The sequence below is a fragment of the Colobus angolensis genome, unplaced genomic scaffold (genome assembly GCF_000951035.1).
Source record: "Colobus angolensis palliatus isolate OR3802 unplaced genomic scaffold, Cang.pa_1.0 Scaffold6, whole genome shotgun sequence".
NCBI lineage: Eukaryota > Metazoa > Chordata > Mammalia > Primates > Cercopithecidae > Colobus > Colobus angolensis.
In genome coordinates, this window is record NW_012119598.1 from 4,536,815 (window position 1) to 4,558,604 (window position 21,790).

The 21,790-nt window shown below is 40.9% G+C and overlaps 2 protein-coding genes and 1 pseudogene across 6 annotated transcripts in view; 2 read left to right on the forward strand and 1 right to left on the reverse strand.

Moving 5' to 3' along the window:
• Window positions 1–21,790, forward strand: part of LOC105526592 (chromosome unknown open reading frame, human C6orf201) — a 57,923-nt gene that overhangs the window by 25,803 nt on the left and 10,330 nt on the right. Inside the window, exon 4 of one of the 2 annotated variants that reach the window (XR_001004100.1) lies at window positions 16,720–16,976. The exons of the other annotated variant lie outside the window; for it this stretch is intronic. The gene's annotated coding sequence lies outside the window, so the exon portion shown is untranslated. The remainder of the gene's footprint in view (window positions 1–16,719; window positions 16,977–21,790) is intronic. 2 annotated transcript variants of the gene reach the window in all.
• On the forward strand, window positions 2,414–4,076 carry LOC105526591 (annotated as a pseudogene).
• The window catches only part of ECI2 (enoyl-CoA delta isomerase 2), a 46,765-nt gene continuing 41,979 nt past the window's right edge, over window positions 17,005–21,790 (reverse strand). For all 4 annotated transcript variants that reach the window (XM_011962621.1, XM_011962622.1, XM_011962620.1 and 1 more), the window contains 3 exons: window positions 20,459–20,548; window positions 18,636–18,779; window positions 17,005–17,341 (listed from right to left, as the gene is read on the reverse strand). In XM_011962621.1, coding sequence (XP_011818011.1) covers window positions 17,186–17,341; window positions 18,636–18,779; window positions 20,459–20,548 — 390 coding nt within the window. In that variant the 3' untranslated portion in view covers window positions 17,005–17,185. The remainder of the gene's footprint in view (window positions 17,342–18,635; window positions 18,780–20,458; window positions 20,549–21,790) is intronic.

Below are 21,790 nucleotides of genomic sequence, written 5' to 3' on the forward strand. Positions count from 1 at the left end.
AAAAAAAAAAAAAAAAAGAAAAAGAAAAAGAGAAAGAAAACATTTTCCTTTCCCTATTGAATTGTTTTGGCACTTTTTTTTTTTTTTTGCAAGATTTAATAGAGTGAAAACAGAGCTCCCACACAAAGGGAGGAGATCCAAAGGGGGTAGCCACTGCTACTAGGTTTATATCCTAATCATTGTCCCTTCCCCTGTGCTCTCAGGTGATAGATGATTGGCTCTTTTTTTACCTCCTGCTATAGCCTAATTAGCATTTTAGTGAGCTCTCTTTACTACCTGATTGGTCGGGTATGAGCTAAGTTGCAAGCCCTGTGTTTAAAAGTAGATGCGGTCACCTTCCCAGCTAGGTTTAGGGATTCTTAGTCGGCCTAGGAAATCCAGCTAGTCCTGTCTCTTAGTCCCCCCCTCAACAGGAAAACCCAAGTGCTGTTGGTGAGGTTGACGACTACTCTAACTACTTCCTGGTGATTTGGGTCATGCAGTTGAGATTTCCTCAGGAGGAGTGCCTTTGATGTCATCAACATCAGAGCATGGGCTAGCAGGCCGGTCCAGGGGTCCACAGATCTTAGTCATGGACTGCATCCGGGGCTCCATTTGAAGAACCATTTGTAGTTTTACAGCTTCGATTCTGGAAGAGACAAACTTAACAAGAAGGTTAAAGATACAGGGATTGAAATGTATGGCCTGCAGTGCAGGGGATTATTTCTTTGGCACATTTCACAGGCCCTGACTTTCTGCTTGATAGTTTTGAAAAGGCCTGGTCCAGTAAATAATACTTTGGCCATCTGATGGGTGCTATCAATGCCTAAGTGAAAGGTCTGGTGAAGGGTTTTAAGTAATTTCCATTGGTTAGCTTCCGGCAAAAATATTTTTCCTTCTTCAGTGGCTAGCCATCCTGAGGGGAGGAAACTATGTCCTCATAAGGTTCCCCATTCTGTTTCTCCTGCTGAGTACTGGGGCTTGGTTTTCCCTTCTCCTATGTTCAGGTGTATAATGGCCCCCGCTTTTGCTAGAATGTCTCTCCCTAACAAGCAAGTGGGGCTTTCAGGCATAATTAGAAAAGCATGTGAAAAGAGTAAAGTTCCCCAGTTACAACTTAGTGGCTGGGAGAAGTATCTAGTGACTGGCTGTCCTAGGACCCCTCAGATGGTGACAGATCTGGAGGACAGTTGTCCGGGACAGGAGGGTAAGATGGAGAAGGCCGCGCCAGTGTCCAGGAGACAGTTAACCTCCTGGCCCTCAATGGTCAGGCATACCCGGGGCTCTGTGCGGGTGATGGCATGGGCTGGCGCTTGCCCCAGGAACCCTCAGTCCTGCTGCTGGATCATCTGGTTAGTGGCTTCTGACTCAGAGGACCTTCGTCCCCTGGGGCAGTGGGCCTTCCAGTGATTCCCTTGACATAAGGGACATGGACAAGGGGGCGGAATATTTCTATTCATTTAATCTTTTTTAAAGTGTCCTTGTAGACCGCACTGGAAGCAAGCCCTATCGGGCATTCGATTTGCCCACACTGTCCATGTTCCAGAGCCTCCAAAGTCCGCTTGCCTGAGGGCCATGACTAAAGCAGTGACCTTTTTCTTATCTCGTTTGTCCTATTCCACCTGCTCCTCCTGATCTCTATCATAAAAAAACTGAGGTTACTAAGTTCAATAGGGTTTCTAAATTTTGTTCCTGGCCTAAAGCGGACTTTTGAAGTTTTTTTGTAATGTGTACAGCTCACTGAGTGATAAACTTATCCTTTAAGACTAGTTGGCCTTCCACTCCAGCCTGGGTGACAGAGCAAGACTGTCTACCAAAAACAAAAAAAGTGCTCAAGGAGGCAGTTTTCAGCCCTTGTTTGTTAATTCTTGGCTGCAGGAACAGAGTCTTAGCTGATTTTAAAGGGGATTTCCATGCATTTTGTCCTGGAAGGCAGACTGAAGAACCTGTCCAAATGATGATTTCTTAATCATAAAACAAAATTAGTACCAAAGCTTATATTTAGATATGTTCTGTTCATTCAAAATTAGAGTCCTCAATTATCCTTTAGGATTAGGAAAAAATTCCTTTGGAATACTGGAGACTTTATAATCTTGACAGCTAATTGTTGGTGCTTAGCATTCGTTGTACTAGTTTTAGGCCAACATTGAAGCAGTATAAACACTGTTGTGCTTGGAATGATTGTCTGTAATGGATAAACTGAACAAATGATTGCCATCAAAGTGAATACGCAACTCTCAGGAAGACACCTCATTCTAAATGGCCGGAAGAAATAAGGAAGGTTAACAAAAAACAGGAGTTGACTTTTAAGTAGCCCCACAGGTGTGGAGTGGTTGTCTCCTGTGAACCAGCAAGAGTAGAATAAGGCACCAACTAGAAAACATCGCTGCTGAGACAAGAGGCTCTTGAGCTCCTGCCTCTGCTTCAGATTCCAGCTGCTCCTACGAAGCCTGACTTTGATGGTCCTCAAGAGAAGATGCAGAAACTGGGAGAAGGTGAAGGGTCTATGACCAAAGAAGAATTTGCCAAGATGATACAAGAACTGGAAGCTGAGTATCTCGATGTTTTTTTTTTTTTTAATTATTATTACACTTTAAGTTCTAGGGTACATGTGCATAACGTGCAGGTTTGTTACATATGTATACTTGTGCCATGTTGGTGTGCTGCACCCATCAACTCGTCAGCACCCATCAACTCGTCATTTACATCAGGTATAACTCCTAATGCCATCCCTCCCCCCTCCCCCCTCCCCATGATAGGCCCCGGAGTGTGATGTTCCCCTTCCTGAGTCCAAGTGTTCGATGTTTTTAAGAAGACTGTCCTCCCATGAAGTCTTTCTTCAGTGGCTTTCGTCTCACCCTGTTCTCAGTAAAGATTGCCACTTCCATGTTTTCCTAGAATATGATCAGGATCTAAGTGTTAGGCGGAAAAATACTAAAGGGATGTTTGGAGGCTTCTTCAAAAGTGTGGTGAAAAGTGCTGAAGTCCTTTTTACTGGAGTTAAGGAGGTAGATGACTTCTCTGAGCAAGAGAAGAACTTCCTTATTAACGATTACAACAGGATCAAAGATTCTTGTGTGAAAACTGACAAAATGACCAGATCTCATAAAAATATTGCCAATGGCTATATCCACCCTGCAGCCTGCTTACATAACCTGGCTTTAGAAGAGCCCACAGTCATCAAAAAGTACCTATTGAAGGTTGCCGAGCTATTTGAGAAACTTAGGAGAGTAGAGGGTCGAGTTTCATCAGATGAAGGTTTGAAGCTAACAGAGCTCCTCTGATACTACACGCTCAACATCGAAGTTGCTAAGGATCTCTTATACAGACGCACCAAAGCCCTCATTGACTATGATAACGCAAACGAATCTCTGGATAAGGTCTGGTTAAAGAGCAAAGACATCAAGTTGGCTGAGGCACACCAGCAGGAGTGCTGCTAGAAATTTGAACAACCTTCCGAATCTGCAGAAGAAGAACTGATAAATTTCAAACAGAAAGGAGTGGCAGCATTTAGAAAGAATCTAATTGAAACATCTGAACTGGAAATAAAACATGCCAGGAGACAGGGTTTCACCATTTTGGCCAGGCTGGACTTGAACTCCTGACCTCAGGCGATCCACCTGCCTTGGCCTCCCAAAGTGCTGGGATTATAGGTGTGAGCTACAGCTCCCAGCCCTAATTTCTAGCAACTTTTATGCAATCTTTCCAAGGCCCTCGCCTTCATAAAACAACGCACTGACATAGCATCTAAGAAGTTACAGTAAGCAGGATCACATTTAGGAGCAAGCAGGTGAGGGCAGAGGTGCTGGAGCGAATGTAAGCTCTTTGGCTGGTGGCCTTACCCATGGAGGGAGAGGAGCTCTCCCACATGAAATTGGGATGAGTGGTATGTTGCAGTTCATCTGGGATTTAATGAAGAGAAGGGCCAGCTTGCTCTGGCTGACTTTAAATCTCCTGTGAAAAGCTATGTTGGTGGACTTGCGTCATTACAGGTATATGGCAAGTTTTAATAGTTCGTTGGTCTGCCTTGACTTTTTTCCCCACAGAACAATGTCTCTCTTTTGCAAAGCTGTATTGACTTGTTCAAGAATAACTGATATGCCTTCACTCAGAAGAAAAGAAATGAATGTTAAAGAAAGCCAAGCATCACCGCACTTAAATCATTACCATGGAAGATTTATTAGCCTCAACTTTAATTTAAAATTATGTGAATAAATATTTTTATTCCACAAATCTAAAAAAAAAGATTAGTTGGCCTTCGGTAGAGTCAGGTGACAGAGGTATGCTTCGTCAGTGCCTCCCTTGGTCTCTCCAGAAAGGCAGTAGGATTTTCTTCCTTTCCCTGTGTTATACTGGGCATCACTGAATAATTTACAGCCTTCTTCCTAGTTTTCCTTAGTCCTTCTAGCACACAGATTAGCCAATGTCCGTGGCACCAATCTCCGTGTTCTGATTCTGCATCCCAATGAAGGTCTACACTAGGAACTGCCTGCTGGCCTGTGGGGAATTGTTCTCTTTCCTCTGTTGTCATCCTATCATTGACCTGACTTAGATACTAGAGATTGGCAAACTCTCAGGCTGCAGTTATGGCGGCACTTCTCTCATTTGGGGTTAGTGTCTGATCTGGCAGTAACATTGTATCTCTCCATGTCAGATCAAAGGATTGTCCTAACCCTTGTAAAACATCAATACAGCCATCAAGGTTATCTGAGAATTTACCTAGGTCTATTTTAATTTGCTTCAGGTCTGACAGGGAAAAAGATACATACACTCTGACTGGGCCGGATTCTCCAGAATACATCTTAGGGGCGTTTTACCTTGGCGGGGAATGTTTCCCATCTGATAAAAGAACATAGGGATGCCAGCACCCCTAGTCATTTGCTGATGAGCATGAGTCCTAGAGCGTCCTCTACGGTCCTAATGCTTATTCCTTTCCAGGGTGCGTAACCACCCATGGACCTCTGCTTATTGGATTAGTTACACTCACCGATGTAGCAGTCCTGCACCTGTTTTCCCGCCTTTCTTGATCACAAAGAAAGAGGTCTGGGGCTGCTGGATTCTAGTGGTCCTTTACCAGCGTGCCCAACATTGCGTTTGTTCTCAGAGGTGAGTTCTAGACCTGGGCTGGGTTCCTGAGTATTTCATAACAACCCAGCTGCCCCATCAAGATGGATTCCCATAAACAACAATTCTTATGCAAATTCATTTCAGAGAGGGTGTAGGTAACCTTTTGAGTCAGGATTGAGTAGAGACTTTCTGATTCTGTAAGTACTTTAAGGTGTGGCTGAGTGCAAACAGCTTGCACTTTTGAGCAGAACAATTATTAGGCAATTCTCCTAACTCTGCTTCCACAAGAGTAAGTTACACTTACCAATTAAGTTGCACTTGTGGTTTTTTTCTCAATCACCTGGGAGGAACCATCTATTGTTCTGTCTTGAAGGGAGTTCCTCCTAGGTCTGGTTGGACCTTTGTATGGTAATTAAGATTTAAGTCCCCTGTTAGGAAATCTGCTGGGTTAAGGGAATTTTCAGTGGTTAATGTTAAATCACCTTTTTCTAAGAGAATAGCCCCACACTTTAAGATTTGAGTTACTAAGCTACCTTTTTGCTTTTTTGACTTAGGATAATTCTGAACTGGTGAAGTGTGCTCAAAATGACATTTCCTCTAAAAGTTGCTTTTCTGCTTTCTTCTGTTAGCAAAGCAGTTGCCACTACAGATTGAATGCATTTGGACCATCCGCGGGTTTCTGGGTTAAGGATTTTTGATAGGAAGTTTACTGGTTGTCAGTGGTCTCAGTGTTTTCAGGCTACACCCTTGTTTACACTGACAACAAGGTAGTATTGGAGTGTTATAGGGTCATGGAGAAGACCTTCAATTATCAATTATAGGTTTTAAATTTACCCAGACTTTTAAAGGAATAGGGCATGCTGTTTTTTCTTTACTACTTCTCTCTTTTTCTTTCTCTCCCTCTTTTGTTTCTTTTCTCTCTCTCTCTGTCTCTCCTCTCCTTGACTTACTCAATTTGCTTTCATCCTGATCTATTATGTTGTCTTAGACCCAGTTCCAGTTGTTAAAGTGCTGGGTCATCAGTTCTAAGGCCCTGGCAAGGGTGGTGGGGAATGGGTCTCACATAACTGCCCATGTCTAGAGCTGTATGCCTAAATTGGGAGGGACACCAGGGAAAAGACTCCCTGGGTTCATAGCCTAGATGCCTAAGGACACAGCGTAGAGCTTCCTTAGGTCCCTCTGGAGATAAAACTTGCTCTAATACTTGGGAGAGGAAGTGAAAGTCTCAAGCATTAGTACCTAGGAGACAGAGATCGGAGGAAGTAGATTCAGAGGTAAGGAGAATTTTGGGGCTACACTTTGAAGAAATTCGTGGTTGGGACCCAGGAGGTATGGGTCAGAAGGAAAAGTAGGGGCACACACATGGGAGACTGTTGAGTAGAGACTTTGGCTGTGCCATGATCTCAACCAACTAATGCCAGGAGTTCAGGATGATGGCTTTCTGCCTCTAGTTGGCCCTCGGCTTCCCCAGGAAAATTGAAAGCGGAAGCTGGTTCCAGGCAGACAAACGCTCCCAACCTAGAAGGTTTGGGGTTTGTTAGAAAGTGCTTCCCCAGACAGCCTCACACCTGAATCTTAAGTCTGGTGGCCACGCTAATAGTTTTTAAGCGGCCGACAGGTGCCCGGTATTTTCCTCCAATTTTAAGGAAGGATAGGACAGAATGGCAAGCGAAAGTGGTCCAATATTACTCACTGCTTTGGAGAGTCCCTTTGTGGTCGCCAGAATGTTACCAGGGAGTCCTTGTTCTTAGAGCTCCCAAGATGGTGGCAGACTGCTTCCAAGATGGCAGCAAGCTTCTTGTTCTCTGACCAGGGGTTCCTGGCCTCATGGATTCCAAGGAATGCAATCTTGGGCTATACAGTGAGAGGTATAGCTCTATTAGAAGAGAACCGTGGAACCCAGCAACTACTGTTTAGCTCATTAGAACAAACCTGGGCACTTAGCCATGCAGGAACAATGACAAGCCTTTAACCTGATCAGGAGTGGCAATGGGTGCCTTGCTGGATCAGGAGCACAGCGGACACCCTGCCATATTCGGAAGGGTGGAAGTCAGCAGCGGGTCTGTGATGGTGGCAGACAGCAGTGGTGGACAGCGAGCCAAAGCTCAGCTCGAGCCATGACAAATACGGACCAGAAGAGTGTGCAGTTGCAAGATTTAATAGAGTGGAAACAGAGCTCCCATACAAAGGGAGGAGACCCAAAGGGGGTTGGCCCCCCCCTTTTTTGAGATGGAGTCTCGCTCTGTCACCCAGGCTGGAGTGCAGTGGTGCGATCTTGACTCACTCCACCTCTGCCTCCCAGGTTCAAGCTATTCTTCTGTGTCAGCCTCCAGAGTAGCTGGGTTTACAGGTGCCTACTACCACACCCAACTAATTTTTGTATTTTCAGTAAAGACTGGGTTTCACCATGTTTGGCCAGGCTGGTCTCGAACTCACTTGAGAGTGATCCATCCACCTTGGCCTCTCAAAGTGCTGGGATTACAGGCATGAGCCACTGTACCCGGCCTGTTTTGGCACATTCATAAAAAATGATTTTCCACATATATTTGAGTGTATTTCTGGATCCTATTTTGCTCCATTTATCTATATGTCTTTGCCCAAACAAGACTTTCTTACTGTGGCCAGGTCCTGAAATAAGGTAGTGTTAGGCATCTGACTTTGATCTTCTGCTTTAAAAATTGCTTTGATTATTCTAGGTTCTTTGCATTGCCATAAAAATTTAGAACCAATTTGTTAGTTTCTACAAAAAGACTACTAGAATTTGGGATTGAGTTGAATCAGGATCAATAGGGAAGACCTTCCATCTTAATAATATTGAGACTTTCAACATGGACAGGATATATTTGCCCTTTGGTTAGGTCTTCTGTAATGTCTCCTAACAATGTTTTGTAGTTTTCAGTGAAGAAGTCTTAGATATTTTTTGTTATATTTATTACTAGCACAGGGGTAAAAGGAGCTTTCCTTTTTCCCTCTGAAGGTTGATGAAAGCAGTCTGCTAAACTCAACAACAGACACATTAACAGGAGAAAAGGCATACAGATTTATTAAGGTGCAAGTGCATGAGAGTCACACAAGTTCTGACAATTCAAAGAAGGGCCAGGTGGTTGATGACTAAATGCCCCCTTCATAGAGGAGAGGAAGGTGGGGGATGTAAGGAATTTTAGAGGAAAAGTAAATTATATTTAGGGGAGATGACTGGGCCCAAAAAAAAGACAATAGCCTGGGACAGAGTCCCTCTGAGCTCTGGGAGAGATGGCAACATTATGGGAAGGTGAGGGGTGGAACTGCACCATGAACAAAGTTTGCCTTATGCAGATAAAGTCTCTCAGAATAGCCCTCAGAAGAGAACATGAAAAGTCTGTCTAGGTGGGTGTGGTGACAACCTTCATTTTTTCCTTGGTGATTAATCTTTCCTGGTTAATGAGAGTTCAGACATAATATTAAAGGCAATTGTTTTTCTTTGAGAATAACTTCCCTCAGTCAGATCCGGGAACTTTAGAGAGAGCCCCTTCCTGCACTTGTGGGAAGAAACAAGGGAAGGTTAGAGAGACCTTGGTTTGGAGGCCTTCCATTTAATTCAAAGCATTCAACATGCCAAAGTGCCATACTCTAGAGTATCATTTTCTGAGCCTCGACACTAGGTATTTTATAGTTTATAGCACCACTGTAAATGAAAAATACTAAATATAAGGATACAATTGATTTTTGTTTATTATCATAGTATACTGCAAACTTGTACATTAATGTATTAGTTCTGGTAGCTATTTTTTAGATTCTCTGGGATTTTTCTTTTATTTTGATAAGAACACTTTACATGAGGTCTTAACAAAACTCTCAACAATTTTTAAGCATGTAATACATTATTGTGGACAGTGTTGTAAACAGATATTTAGAGCTTATTCATCTTGATTACGTGAAACTTTAGGCCAGTTGATTATTAACTCGCATTTCCCCCTCCCACAAGGCCCTAGTAACCATCATTCCACTCTTTGATTCTATGAATTTGGCTGTTTTAGATGCCTCATATAAATGGAATCATGCATTATTTCTGTGACTGGCTTATTTCACTTAGCATGTCCTCAAGGTGTGTCTACGTTGTCACATATTACAGAATTTCTGTCTTTTAAAAGGCTGACAAGTATTTCATTGTATGTGTATACCACATTTTCTTTATCCATTTCTCCGTCAAACATTTACATTTTTCCCATACTTTCGCTATTGTGTATAGTGCTTCAATGAATATAGAGGTGTTAATGTCTCTTCAAGATTTTGATTTCAATTCTTTTGGATAAATACCCAGAAGTGGGATTGCTGGATCATATAATTCCTTGGGATTTTTTTGTAAATAGTCATATTATCTGCAAATACAGAAACATTTTTACATCTTCCTTTCCATTCTTTATTCTTTTATTTCCTTTCTTTGCCTTATTGCAATGACTAAGATTTTCAGCACAGTGTTGAATAGATGTGGTAAAAGCAGACATCTTTCATTTTTTTCTCAATCTCACAGAAAAAACAATTCAGTGTTTTGTTTACTCTAAGTTTCTGCGGATTCCTTATATAAGTTTGAGAAAATTCCTTACTGTTTCTAGCTGTTTTTATCACACGTGAATGTAGAATTTTGTCAAATGCTTTCTCTGTATCTATGACTAATATGTTTCTTTTATTCTGTTAATATGGTGAATTGCATTGCTTTTTAAAAAATATTCCTTACAGTAAAATGTAAATAACATAAGATTTACCATTTTAAGTGCTTAAGTGTAATTAAGTTAGTGGCATTAAGTACATTCCAAACATTGTTATGCAACCATCATCACTATCCTTCTCTAGAACATTTTCATCATCCCATAATGAAACTGTTTCTCCTTTAAACAATAATTTCCTACTCCTTTATCTTCTCAGCACCTTGTAACCATTATTCTATTTTCTGACTCTACGAATTTGCCTATTGAATCATATAATATTTGTCCTTTTGTGTCTGGCTTATTTCACTTGGCATAATGTCTTCAAGGTTCATCCTTGTTGTAGCATGTATCAGAGTTTTATTCTTTTTTAAGGCTGATAATATTTCATTCTACATATAGACTACATTTTGTTTATCCATTCATCTGTTGATGGACACTTGGGTTGTTTTTACTTTTCTATCTTGTGAATAATGCTTTGTATGCAAATATCTGTTCAAGTCTCTGCTAGTCAATTATTTGGGGTATATTCTCTGCTATGGTTTAAATGTCTTCTCCAAAACTTATGTTGAAATTTAATTGCCATGTGATGTACTGAAAGGTGAGACCTTTAAGGCGTGATTAGGTCATGAGGGTTCTGCTCTCATGAGGGGATTAATGCCATTATTGTGGAAGTGGGTTAGTATGTCAGAAGGTCAACCTCCTTTTTCTGTTTCACATGTGTGGTTCCTTAACATGCTATGCCTTTTGCCATGATATGATGCAGTAAGAAGACCCTTACCAGATGTGGCCCCTCAATCTTGGATTCCCAGGCTCCAGAACCATGAGCCAAATAAATACATTTTCTTTATAAATTACTCAGTTTGTGATATTCTATCATAGCAACAAAAATGCACTAAGACATACCCAGAAGTGGAATTGAGGGATCATATGGTAATTATGCCTATTTGGGGTTCCTTAAGATTCCATATGCATTTTAGAATACATTTTATGTATCTGCAAACACATTGTTGGGATCTTGATAGAACTTCATTAAATGTGCAAATCCCTTTGGGTAGTGTTAATATCTCAATAATACTAAGTCTTTTAATCCATGAACATGTGAAGTCTTCCCATTTATTTATGTCTTCTGTAATTTATTTCAGTAATGTTTTCTAGTTTTCACACAGTCTTTTGCCTCATTGGATAAACTGATTCCTAAACTTGGTTATTTTTGATGTTATAAATTGCATGGTTTTTCTCAATTTCCTTTTTGGAATGTTCATTGCTAGTATTTATTTATCTTTAATCTTTATTTTTTTTCTTCTTTCTGCTCGTTTTGGTTTTAGTTTGTTCTTTTTCTAGTTTCTTATGGTGTAAATCTAGGTTGTTTATTTGAAATCTTTCTTTTTTCTTCATGTGTTTGCAGCTGCAAATTTCTATTTTAGCACTGCTTTCACATGGTTTGTAGTGTTTTCATTCATGTCAAGATATTTTAAATTTTTTCTTTGTGATTTTTCTTGACCCACTGGTTATTTAAAAGTGTGTTATTTAATTTCTACATATTTGGGAATTGTCCAGGTTTTTGCTGTTAACTTCTAGTTTCATTTCATTGTGATCAGAAATATTTCATATTTCAATTTTTAATCTATTAAGATGTCCTATGGCTTAACGTATGACCTTTCTTGGAAAATGCTCCATGTGCACTTAAAAAATACATATTCTGTTGTCATTAGGTGCAGTGTACTGTATGTGTCTGTTGGGTCCAGCTGGTCTATAGTATTTTCCAAGTCCTGTGTTCTCCTATGATCTTCTGCCTGGTTCTCTATCCACTGGAGAAAGTGGAGGTATTGGAGTTTTCTACTATTATTGCAGAGCCATTTATTCTTCAATTTTGTCAATGTTTGCTTCATATAGTTTGGAGCTCTAATATTTAGTGTATATGTTTATAACTGTCATATCTTCTTGGTAAATTGAGCCTTTTAGCATTATATTATGTCTTTCTTTGTCCCTTTTAACAGTTTTTTACTTAAAGTCTATTTTATCCATTGTATAGCCATTTCTGCTCTCTCTTTATTACTATTGGCATGGAATATCTTTTTAATCCTTACGCTTTCACCCTACTCATATCCTCAGATCTAAAGTGAGACTCTTTTAGACAGTATACAGTTGATTCTGGTTTTATATCCACTCTGCCAACTTATGATTTTTGATATGTTTTCAATCCAATTATATTTAAAGTAATTGCTAAGAAAGCAATTACTTTTGCCATTTTGTTGTTTCTCTGTCCCTTACAGCTTTTTTTCTCCCTCATTTCCTTGATTACTGCCTTCCTTCCTTTATGTTTAAAGTTGTTGTAATGGCACATTTTGATTCCTTTCTCACTTCTGCTTGTGTATATTTTCTTGGTGTTTACTTTGGGCATTACATATAATATCCTAGAGTTATGATGATCTATATTAATTGATACCAACTTAATTTCAGTTGCATATAAAAACTCTACTTCCTTAAAGCTCTTCTCCCCTTATGTTATTGATGTCACAAATTATACCACTTAATATTATATACTCATCAACATAATTCATAATTATTTTATGCAATTGTCTCTTAAATCCTGTAGAAAATCCAAAGTGGAGTTATAAACAAAAATTACATTGATACTGTTTTTATATTTGTTCATATATTTACCTTTACTGGAGAACTTTATATTTTCATATGTCTTCCAGTTACCATCTAGCATTATTTCATTTCAAACTGAAGGATTTCTTTTAACATTTCTTGTAGGGCAGGTGTAGTAATAATAAACTCCCTCAGCTTTTGTTTTTATGTGAATGTCTTAATTTCTCCCTCATTTTTGAAGAAACATTTTACCAGGTATAGAATTCTCAGTTGACAGTTTTTTTTGTTTGTTTTTTTTTAATTTTCAGCACTTTAAATATATCATCCCACTGCCTCTAGTCTCCAGGGTTCTTGCTGAAATAATACACTGATAGTCTTATTGCAGATCTCTTGTACATAATGAGTAAGTTTTCTCTTGATACTTTCCAAGATTCTCTTTATCTGGTACTTTTGCCCCCTTTGATTATGTGTTTTCGTATGGGTCTCTTCAGGTTTATCCTACTTGAAGACCGTTGAGCTTGGATTTGTATATCCATGTCTTTCCTCATATTTGGCATGTTTTCAGCTATTATTTATTCAAATAGTCTCTCTTCTCATTTTTCTCACCTCCTTCTGGGACTCCCATTATGCATATATTGGTCAGCGTGATGGCATCTCATAAGTCCCTAAGCATCTGTTCACTGTATTTTTCTTCTGTATGCTTCTCAAATGCAATAATTTCAAATGAGCTGATTTCAAATTTGCTTATTCTTTCTTCTACTTGAGTTTGCTGTTGAACTCCTCTAATAAAATTTTCAAATCGGTTATTGTACTTTTCAGCTCAAGAATTTTTTTTTATAATTTCTATCTTTGTTGATGTTCTCATTTTGTTCATATGCTTTCCTTTCTTTGGTTCTTTGTTCATGTTTTTATTTAGTTGTGGGAGTATATTTGACAGTTGTGGGTTTTTTGTTGTTGTTTGTTGTTTTGAAACAGAGTCTCACTCTGTTGCCCAGGCTAGGGTGCAGTCATGTGATCTTGGCTCACCGCAACCTCTGCCTCCTGGGTTCCAGTGATTCTCATGCCTCAGCCTCCTGAGTAGCTGGGATTACAGGTGTGCAGCACCATGCCCCAATTTTTTTGTATTTTTAGTAGAGATGGGGTTTCACTATGTTGGCCAGGCTAGTCTCAAACTCCTGGCCTCAAGTGATCTGACTGCCTTGGCCTCCCAAAGTGCTGGGATTACAGGCATGAGCCATCGCACCTGGCCGACAGCTGTTTTAAAGTCTAGTAAGCCTGATGCCTGTGTTTCTTCCAGAACTGTTTCTGGAGATGTATTTTTTTCATTTGAATGAGCCATCTTTTCCTGGTTCTTAACATGCCTTATGGTCTCTTTTTGAAAATTGGGTATTTAAAAAAAATGTGGCCACTCTCCCAGTCTTTGCAGACTGGCTTGTAAGACCTCACTAATTTGTGAGCCCATGAGACCTTCACTAATCTGAGATTAGTCCAGGTCTTCTCAGGTATTTTCTAGGCATGCTTCCTTCCTGTGAATGTGTTTGTGCACGCCCTCTCCCCATCACAGGTGATTTTAAAGGTTTTCATTTCCTAAAGAGTCTCACTGCAGCTTTTTTTTAGGGCCTTAGATACTCTATTGTATTCTGTTTGTAATCTCCTGCCCTCAGAAGCCCACAGGGCAGCAATCCCTGTGTAATTTTCATGTGCTGCATTGCTCACCACTGCCTTCTGTGGCTTCCAGCCTGAAATCAAAACTATTTGCTGTTTCCTGTCTGATATCTGAGTTGGACATTATAGACACCAGTTCCATAGGCAGCCCACAGACAGGCCAGGATGTTGCAACAAGTTTCACTCTGCTCCTTCTGTCCTGAGGGAGGGAACAGGGGATTGGGCCAGTTGCCTCTGACTGCACCACACAGGGAAGAAGGCAAGAGCAAATATTACAAAAATTCCTGTGGGGAAAAGAAAGAGAGATCAGACTGTTACTGTGTCTATAGACACAGTAGAGAGATAACAGTCTGATCTCTCTTTCTTTTCCTGACATTTCCCCCTTGTCTTTTCACACAGTAACAGTCTGATCTCTTTCTTTTCCCCACAAATTCCTTTTTTTTTTTTTTTTTTAAGACGGAGTCTCACTCTGTCACCCAGGCTGGAATACAGTGGCACAATCTCGGCTCATAGCAACCTCCACCTCCCAGGTTCAAGCGATTCTTCTGCCTCAGCCTTCTGAGTAGCTGGGACTATAGGCGTGTGTCATCAAGCCTGGCTAATTTTTTATATTTTTGGTACAGATGGGGTTTCACCGTGTTGGCCAGGCTGGTCTCGGACTCCTGACCTCGTGATCCGCCCGCCTCGGCTTCCCAAAGTGCTTGGATGACAGGCGTGAGCCACTGCGCCCTGCCAATTCCTACCATTTTTAAGGTGACTTTCTTGATTGGGCATTCACTTGTTTGCTGGAGGTATTTGACTAGTTTCCAGAACTCATAAAGTTATTTTAGTCAGTCTGTATTTATTTGGAGTATGAGGGCTTAGAACTTCCTCTTTCATCATCTTGCTGATATCACTGTTAATTCATTTTTTCCTTGTATTTCCTTATCTCTGTTCTTCATATTAAATTCTATTGATACATCTTTAAGGTTCACTGACTCCTTCCTTTTTCGTCTAGTTTGCATCTAGTCAGTCTCTTCAGTGAATTTTTATTTTTTACATTTTTAGTTTTAAATTTTGTTTGGTTTTCTTTTCAACATTTCTCTTTTGAAAATTCATATATTTTAAAATCATTTCTAGTGTATTTCTCTTGACCTCATGGGATGTAGCAATAAGAACTATAAGACTGTGTGTAACAATTCCAAAGTCCAGGTCATCTCAGGATTGACATGTGCAGATTGTCTATTTCACCCAAGTGTTCACATTTCCATGTTTGTTTCTATGTCATATAATTTTGTAAATATTATGTCATATGGATCCTGGATCTTCTTCTTAGGGCCTTAGATATTCTATTGTATGGATGGATTGTGGATCCATATGACGTAATAGACAGAGAAGCAACTGCACAGGGATCCCAGGATCCACAAGGTATAATATTTACTGTATTGTGGCATTGGATGGAAGTTATGTTTTTGTGGATCATGTTACAATCATCTGGAAAATGCTGTTTTTGTTTTGGCAAGAAATCAAATCTGGTTAGACTGACTACAAGCTATCTTGATCTTCTGTGGGTGGTGGTTAAAATCCCAGTACACTTCACAAAGCCTTTGCTATGCTGGTTTGAGTCTCACTTATGAATCAGACTTCTCTGGGTTCATACGCAGAATTAGAACTTCTTTCTCTCTGCTCTGGGATTCTCTTCTTGCTTTCACTCTTTAGCCCCCAGTGGGCCCTTTTCCTTTTCAAGGTGTTTTTGTTTTCCTCAGCTTCTATTCGGCTGGTCACTCCATGGTCATCGCAGCACTGCTCCACAATAGGGGTGTGCCTTTGAGGCAAAAGTATTAGGTTGGTGCGAAAGTAATTGCAGTTTTTGCCATTACTTCTAACGCCATGCTCAGGAGACAGATTCCAGCAATTGTGTTTATTTCTTGTAATCTGGGAAACGTATCCTTGTGCAGTCGCTTCTCTGTATTTTGACACCCTTCCACAATCCACCTGGTTTTGATTAATTTCAGCATGCTCAAGTAGTTCTTTTTCATATTTCATGTACAGATTTTAGTTGTAATTTGTGGGAGGAATGGGCAGTAGTTGGCTTGTGCTGCTATTTGGGAATGAAAACTCTGCCTGGGTTTTTATCTTCATTTTGACATTCACTGGAAATTTGACTCTGGAGAAGCTAATCTCTAGGCCTCGGGATGCCTACTTGAAAATGGGTAGCGGCAACAGACCTACCTCATTTTTAATTTGTGGCATTGTTTTTGGTGGATAAAATATGATAATGGGCATTAAGCACTAGTAACTGCTCAATCGAAACTAATGCTTATTTCTATTCTATTTTCGATAAAACTGAACATTTTGGATTACAATTACTGGAATAAACAATTTAGAACTAAAAAGCTAAGAGATCTGGTGAGTTAGCTAACTTTGACCTTGAAGGAAAGGTCAAAAGGAAGACTAGGAAAAGCAAAATATCCCATCCTCTTCTGTAGCCCTTGGAATTACACCCTCAGTCCTTGTCAAGTGATAGCTGCGAAATCAAGACAGGATGTTGCAAGGTCAATCAAGGGAGCTTGCAGGTATGCCTTCCATAAACTACCACATTAAACAATGGGACTCTCTAACAAATAAGAAAACAATTACGGATGCAGAGCATTGCTTTCCGATGAAATGACCCAATTTTCCCTTCATGCCTCTTTATTAAATTGCCCAAAAAAAAAAAAAAAACCCAATTAAGAGTCTTGTTTTATAGTAATACTATTCCTTCCATTTTGCTCCCTTGCTAGATGGCTGAAAAAGAACATGCAACCAACCGAAGACCTCAAGTCAGTGATCTGTAGGCTGTCTGCGTTTGGCCCAATTCAGTCAGTCACTGTTTGTGGACGTCAAAGTGCTATAGTGGCATTCAAAGACATGACTTCAGCCTGTAATGCTGTGAGTGCTTTTCAAAGGAGGACCCCAGGCACCATGTTCCAGTGTTCCTGGCAACAACGATTCATGTCAAAAGACGTAAGACTCTCTACTACCAAACCCTATGTGAATTCTTAAGCTTGTTTTACAAAATTTTTTATTCATCAGGGCTGTAGTGAAATATCATCATTGTAACTGATATTTTAGTACTGCAAAAGGCACAATGAAGCTTATTTAGTTCAAGTACTAGAAATCAGAGATAACAGCACCTCCTTCCTTGGACATGCTTTACTCCGCTGTAGTGGTCATCACAGTTTTGATTTTCTGGATAAGAAGTTCATCACCGCATTCATGCATTCATCTGACAGCCATCTTCCCTGAAGGACACTGCATTCTTCAGCATTAACAGCATGTAGTTTTTCTTTCTCTCTATTCCTGATTATCTCTTTTGAAATTCTCATGGCCTGGAAAAACAAAACCAACAATAAGGGTAAGAGTTGATCTAGGCTTGAGGTGGTGGCTCATGCCTATAACCCAGCACTTTGGGAGGCCGAGGCGGGCAGATCCGTTGAGGTCAGGAGTTCAAGGCCAGCCTGGCCAACATGGTGAAATTCCATCTCTACTAAAAATACAAAAATTAGCTGGTTGTGATGGTACATGCTTGTGATCCCAGCTACTCAGGAGGCTGAGTCAAGAGAATCGCTTGAATCCAGGAGGTGGAGGTTGCAGTGATCTGAGACTGCACCATTGCACTCCAGCCTGGGTGACAAGAGTGAGACTCTGTCTCAAAAAGAAAAAAAAAAAGTTAATCTAACAGGAGTGGGATTATTCTATGATTCTGGTTCTTGTTTCTCCCATGTTCATTTAATGAATCCTGTTAAATCTTTTTTTTTTTTTTTTCTGAGACACAGTCCCACTCTGTCGCCCAGGCTGGAGTGCAGTGGTGCGATCTTGGCTCACTGCAACCTCCACCTCGCTGGTTCAAGCAATTCTCCCTGCCTCAGCATCCAGAGCAGCTGGGATTATAGGCACCCACCACCATGCCTGGCTAATTTTTGTATTTTTTTTTTTAATAGAGATGGGGTTTTGCCATGTTGGTCAGGCTGTTCTTGAACTCCCGACCTCAGGTGATGTGCCCTTCTCTGCCTACCAAAGTACTGAGACTACAGGCGTGAGCCACCGTTCTCGGCCCTCATGCTGTTAAATCTTAAGTTGCATGTGTAATATAAGACAGGGCTTCTCAAAATTCAGTGTGCATATAAATCACTTCAGTAGGCGTGGGGCAGACCTGTGATAACACATTTCCAAAAAGCCTTAGGTAGCTGCTCAAGCATCTGGTTCCAGGACTACATTTTGAATAGCAAGAATATAAAAGCAGTCACTCACTCGCTACCACATATAAAAACAAAAGTGCTACACAATAAGACTCTCCTAAAGTAGCTAATCCACGCTTCTCACCTGGATTCCAAAGTAAAAGTGCTCAGCAAATACTGCCTAGCATCCTGCTCAAGTAATCCCCATACAGAATTGCCCCTCCGTCCTCACACAGAAATGGAAGGTCTATTTGATAAGTTTTGTAAAAATCAGTACTGTATTTCCAACATTACTACAGTTATTTTTTAATCCCAAATTTCGATGTGCTTAGAGGTAACTGAAGATGTGTCTTGTGTTTTTTATGACTTATTCTCTGAAGGCAAATACATTTTTCCCTTAGGAAATCATTTTCAAGGTTCTTAGAAGTAAAAGATAAATACTAACATTTGCGGGAAGCTTTGCAAATGCCTTCAGCCTGGTCCAGACTTCTTTCTGAAAAGTGCTATCAGGGAAAACTTCAGTAACAAGTCCTTGAGCACATGCTTCTCCTGCTGTTAACTTCTTTCCAAAAACAAGCATCTCTATTGCCTGAAATGAAAAGCAAGAAGCAAGGTTAAGATACTAACTTAATAAAACAAGGCTTCTGTTAGAGAGATTTACTCATGGTCTTTTGAGGTTGCTGGTATTTCTCAGTAAGTGAGAAGCTGATGACCTCAGTGGGCAATGGTTTGCAAAGTGTGTGCTGAGACAGGCTCCTGGGAAGGTCCGGAAGGGCTGCTGCTTCTGTGTGTGTCATTGTTGGAGGGGTAAGATCACGGGGCCCAGGACAGAAATGATCTGAAGCAGATGCTTGATTCTATAACCCACAGCAACTGTGATTTTCCATTTTATATACTATAAACTATTACTTTAAAGAGGCAAAAAGGAAAGAAAAATCGCGGTCATTCGGTCATCCTTTAGAAACTTTCAAAATGCCATTCTCTGGAAACTCTACCCAGTGATCTGGCTCTGAGAGCTTTCTTTACCTGCACTGGTAGTCAACTTAGTTCTATTTGACTGAAGGAAAGTAAAGACTTATAGTTAAATTTCCGAAAAAACTGAAGACATTAAGTGGATATCCTCTCTACATTTGCAATTTCTTTTCCAGAAAAGGAATGCTCTTCTTTTTTTTTTGAGACAGGGTTTCACTCTGTTGCCCAGGCTGGAGTGCAGTGGCACGATCTTGGCTCACTGCAACCTCCACCTCCTGAGTTCAACTGATTCTCCTGCCTCAGCCTCTTGAGTAGCTGGGATTACAGGTGCCCGCCACCATGCCCAGCTAATTTTTGTATTTTTAGTAGAGATGGGGTTTCACTATGTTGGCCAGGCTGGTCTTGAACTCCTGATCTCAAGTGATCCACCAGCCTCGGCCTCCCAAAGTGCTAAGATTACAGGTGTGAGCCACTGCACCCAGCCAAGGAATGCTCTAATTAGTTAAATGCTCTAAGACTTGTAGAGTCAGTTCTGCCCCCTTCCCAAGTTCAATTCAGGGTGTGTGATAGCCTAAGGAGAGTAAAAACACACAAGTTTTTAACAGAATCCTAATAGGCAATGAAAACAGGCTCAATTCCCACTGCCCCACTTTGCAATCTTGAAGCATATTTGCCAAGCCTTTTCCTATAACTCAGCTTCTAGTCTTGTCACAATCCCCTTTAAGTCATGCCACAGGGCACTGGCAACAAAGAAACACAGTGAAAGACCTGAGCAGCCACTGAACCAGCCTGGGAGAGAATACACCTGTGTGGCAGGCTGAGGGAGGGGCTGCTGTGATTGGGAGTGGCTCTGGCAGCAGTGAGCCCCCAAAACCTCCCATCTGTTGGTACTTACTATAACTCTGAAAATGAAGACATCATCATGTTTCTCCTTAGGAGACACTGGTCATCCATAAAGGAACCGAGTGGCCTCCAAACTCAGGGGACCAAGGGAGGCTGGCACAGCCCTGGTCCTTCAAGGGACTAATGCCACACAGCTGCAAGGCTGAGGTGTTGTGCTGCTTGCAATGCAGCTAGCACTAAGCAGCCAGCTGAAAGAGGAGGATCCCAGTTCTGGGAGTTGCAGAGAGAATGTCTAATTTTCCTGCATAGCAGATACTTCCCATAGTCTGATTCCTCCACTGGTAAAACTCTTAGAGTTGAAGAGCAAATAATTAGCTTCTCTTTTGTCCATATTAGCAAGGGAAAGAACGGAGAGACCCATACAATTTTATTTTTAAACATTCCAAAAGTTACCTTGACTGGGCTCATTATCTTCGGAAAAGTGTAAGAGGAGCATCCTTCCGGACTTTGGCCAAGGTGACTAAATGGTGTATGAAATGTTGCCTGCAGGGGCAGGAGAGAAAAGAAAACCATCTTTCCATGTGTGATTTTTTCTTTTGAGATAGAGTTTCGCTCTTCTGCCCAGGCTGCAGTGAAGTGGCGTGATCTCGGCTCACTGCAACTTCCGCCCCTCGGGTTCAAGCGATTCTCCTGCCTCAGCCTCCCGAGTAGGTAGGATTACAGGCATGTGCTGCCATGCCTGGCTCATTTTTGTATTTTTAGTAGAGACGGGGTTTTGCCATGTTGGCCAGGCTGGTTTCAAACTTCTGACCTCAGGTGATCCACCTGCCTCGGCCTCCCAAAGTGCTAGGATTACAGGTGTGAGCCACCGTGCCTGGTTTCATGTGTTATTTTAAAAAATCACGATTTGCTTATAACTTCACAATACTTAATAATATTTATTTAAAAATTAAGATTATGTGGTTAATATGCACACACAATTCACCATTTAAAAGTGTATAGTTGGATGAGTTTTAACAAATACAGAGTTATGTAGCCACCACCGCTACTGAGATGTGGAACATTTCAACCACCCCGAAAGGTTCCGGGGTCCTTCTGTAGTCAGTCCCTCCCGCCCACCCACAGGCAGCTGCTAATCTGTTTTCTGTCCCCACAGTTCTGACTTTTACAGAATGTTGTGTAAGTGGAATCCTACGTTCTGTAGCCTTTTGAGTCTGACTTCTGAGAGTCACCATACTGTTGCAAAAGTAGTTTGTTCCTTGCTATTTCTGAGTAGTATTCCTTTGTACCTTTGTATGGAGGTACAATAATACGTTTATCATTCACCAGTTAATGCCATAGGTGTTGTTTCTAGTATTCAAATGGTTGTACCATTTCACATTGCCACCAGCAATGTGTGAAAGGCTACTAGAAGGCTGCCACGAAAAACAAGTTGAACACCTTAAATATACATAGTTGTGTGTTGCTTAACAATGGGGATATGTTCTGAGAAATGCCTAATTAGGCAGTTTTGTCATTGTGCCAACATCATGGAGTATACTTACATATACTTGGACACTACAGCCTGCTGCACACCTAGCTATGTGGTACAGCCTACTGCTTCCAGGTTACCAACTTGGACAGCATGTTATTATACTTAATACTCTAGGCAGTTATAACAAATGGCATTTGTGTATCTAAATATATCAAACATAGAAAAGGTAGGCCAGGTGTGGTGGCTCACCCCTGTAATCCCAGCACTTTGGGAGGCGGAGGTGGGCAAATCACCTGAGGTCAGGAGTTCGA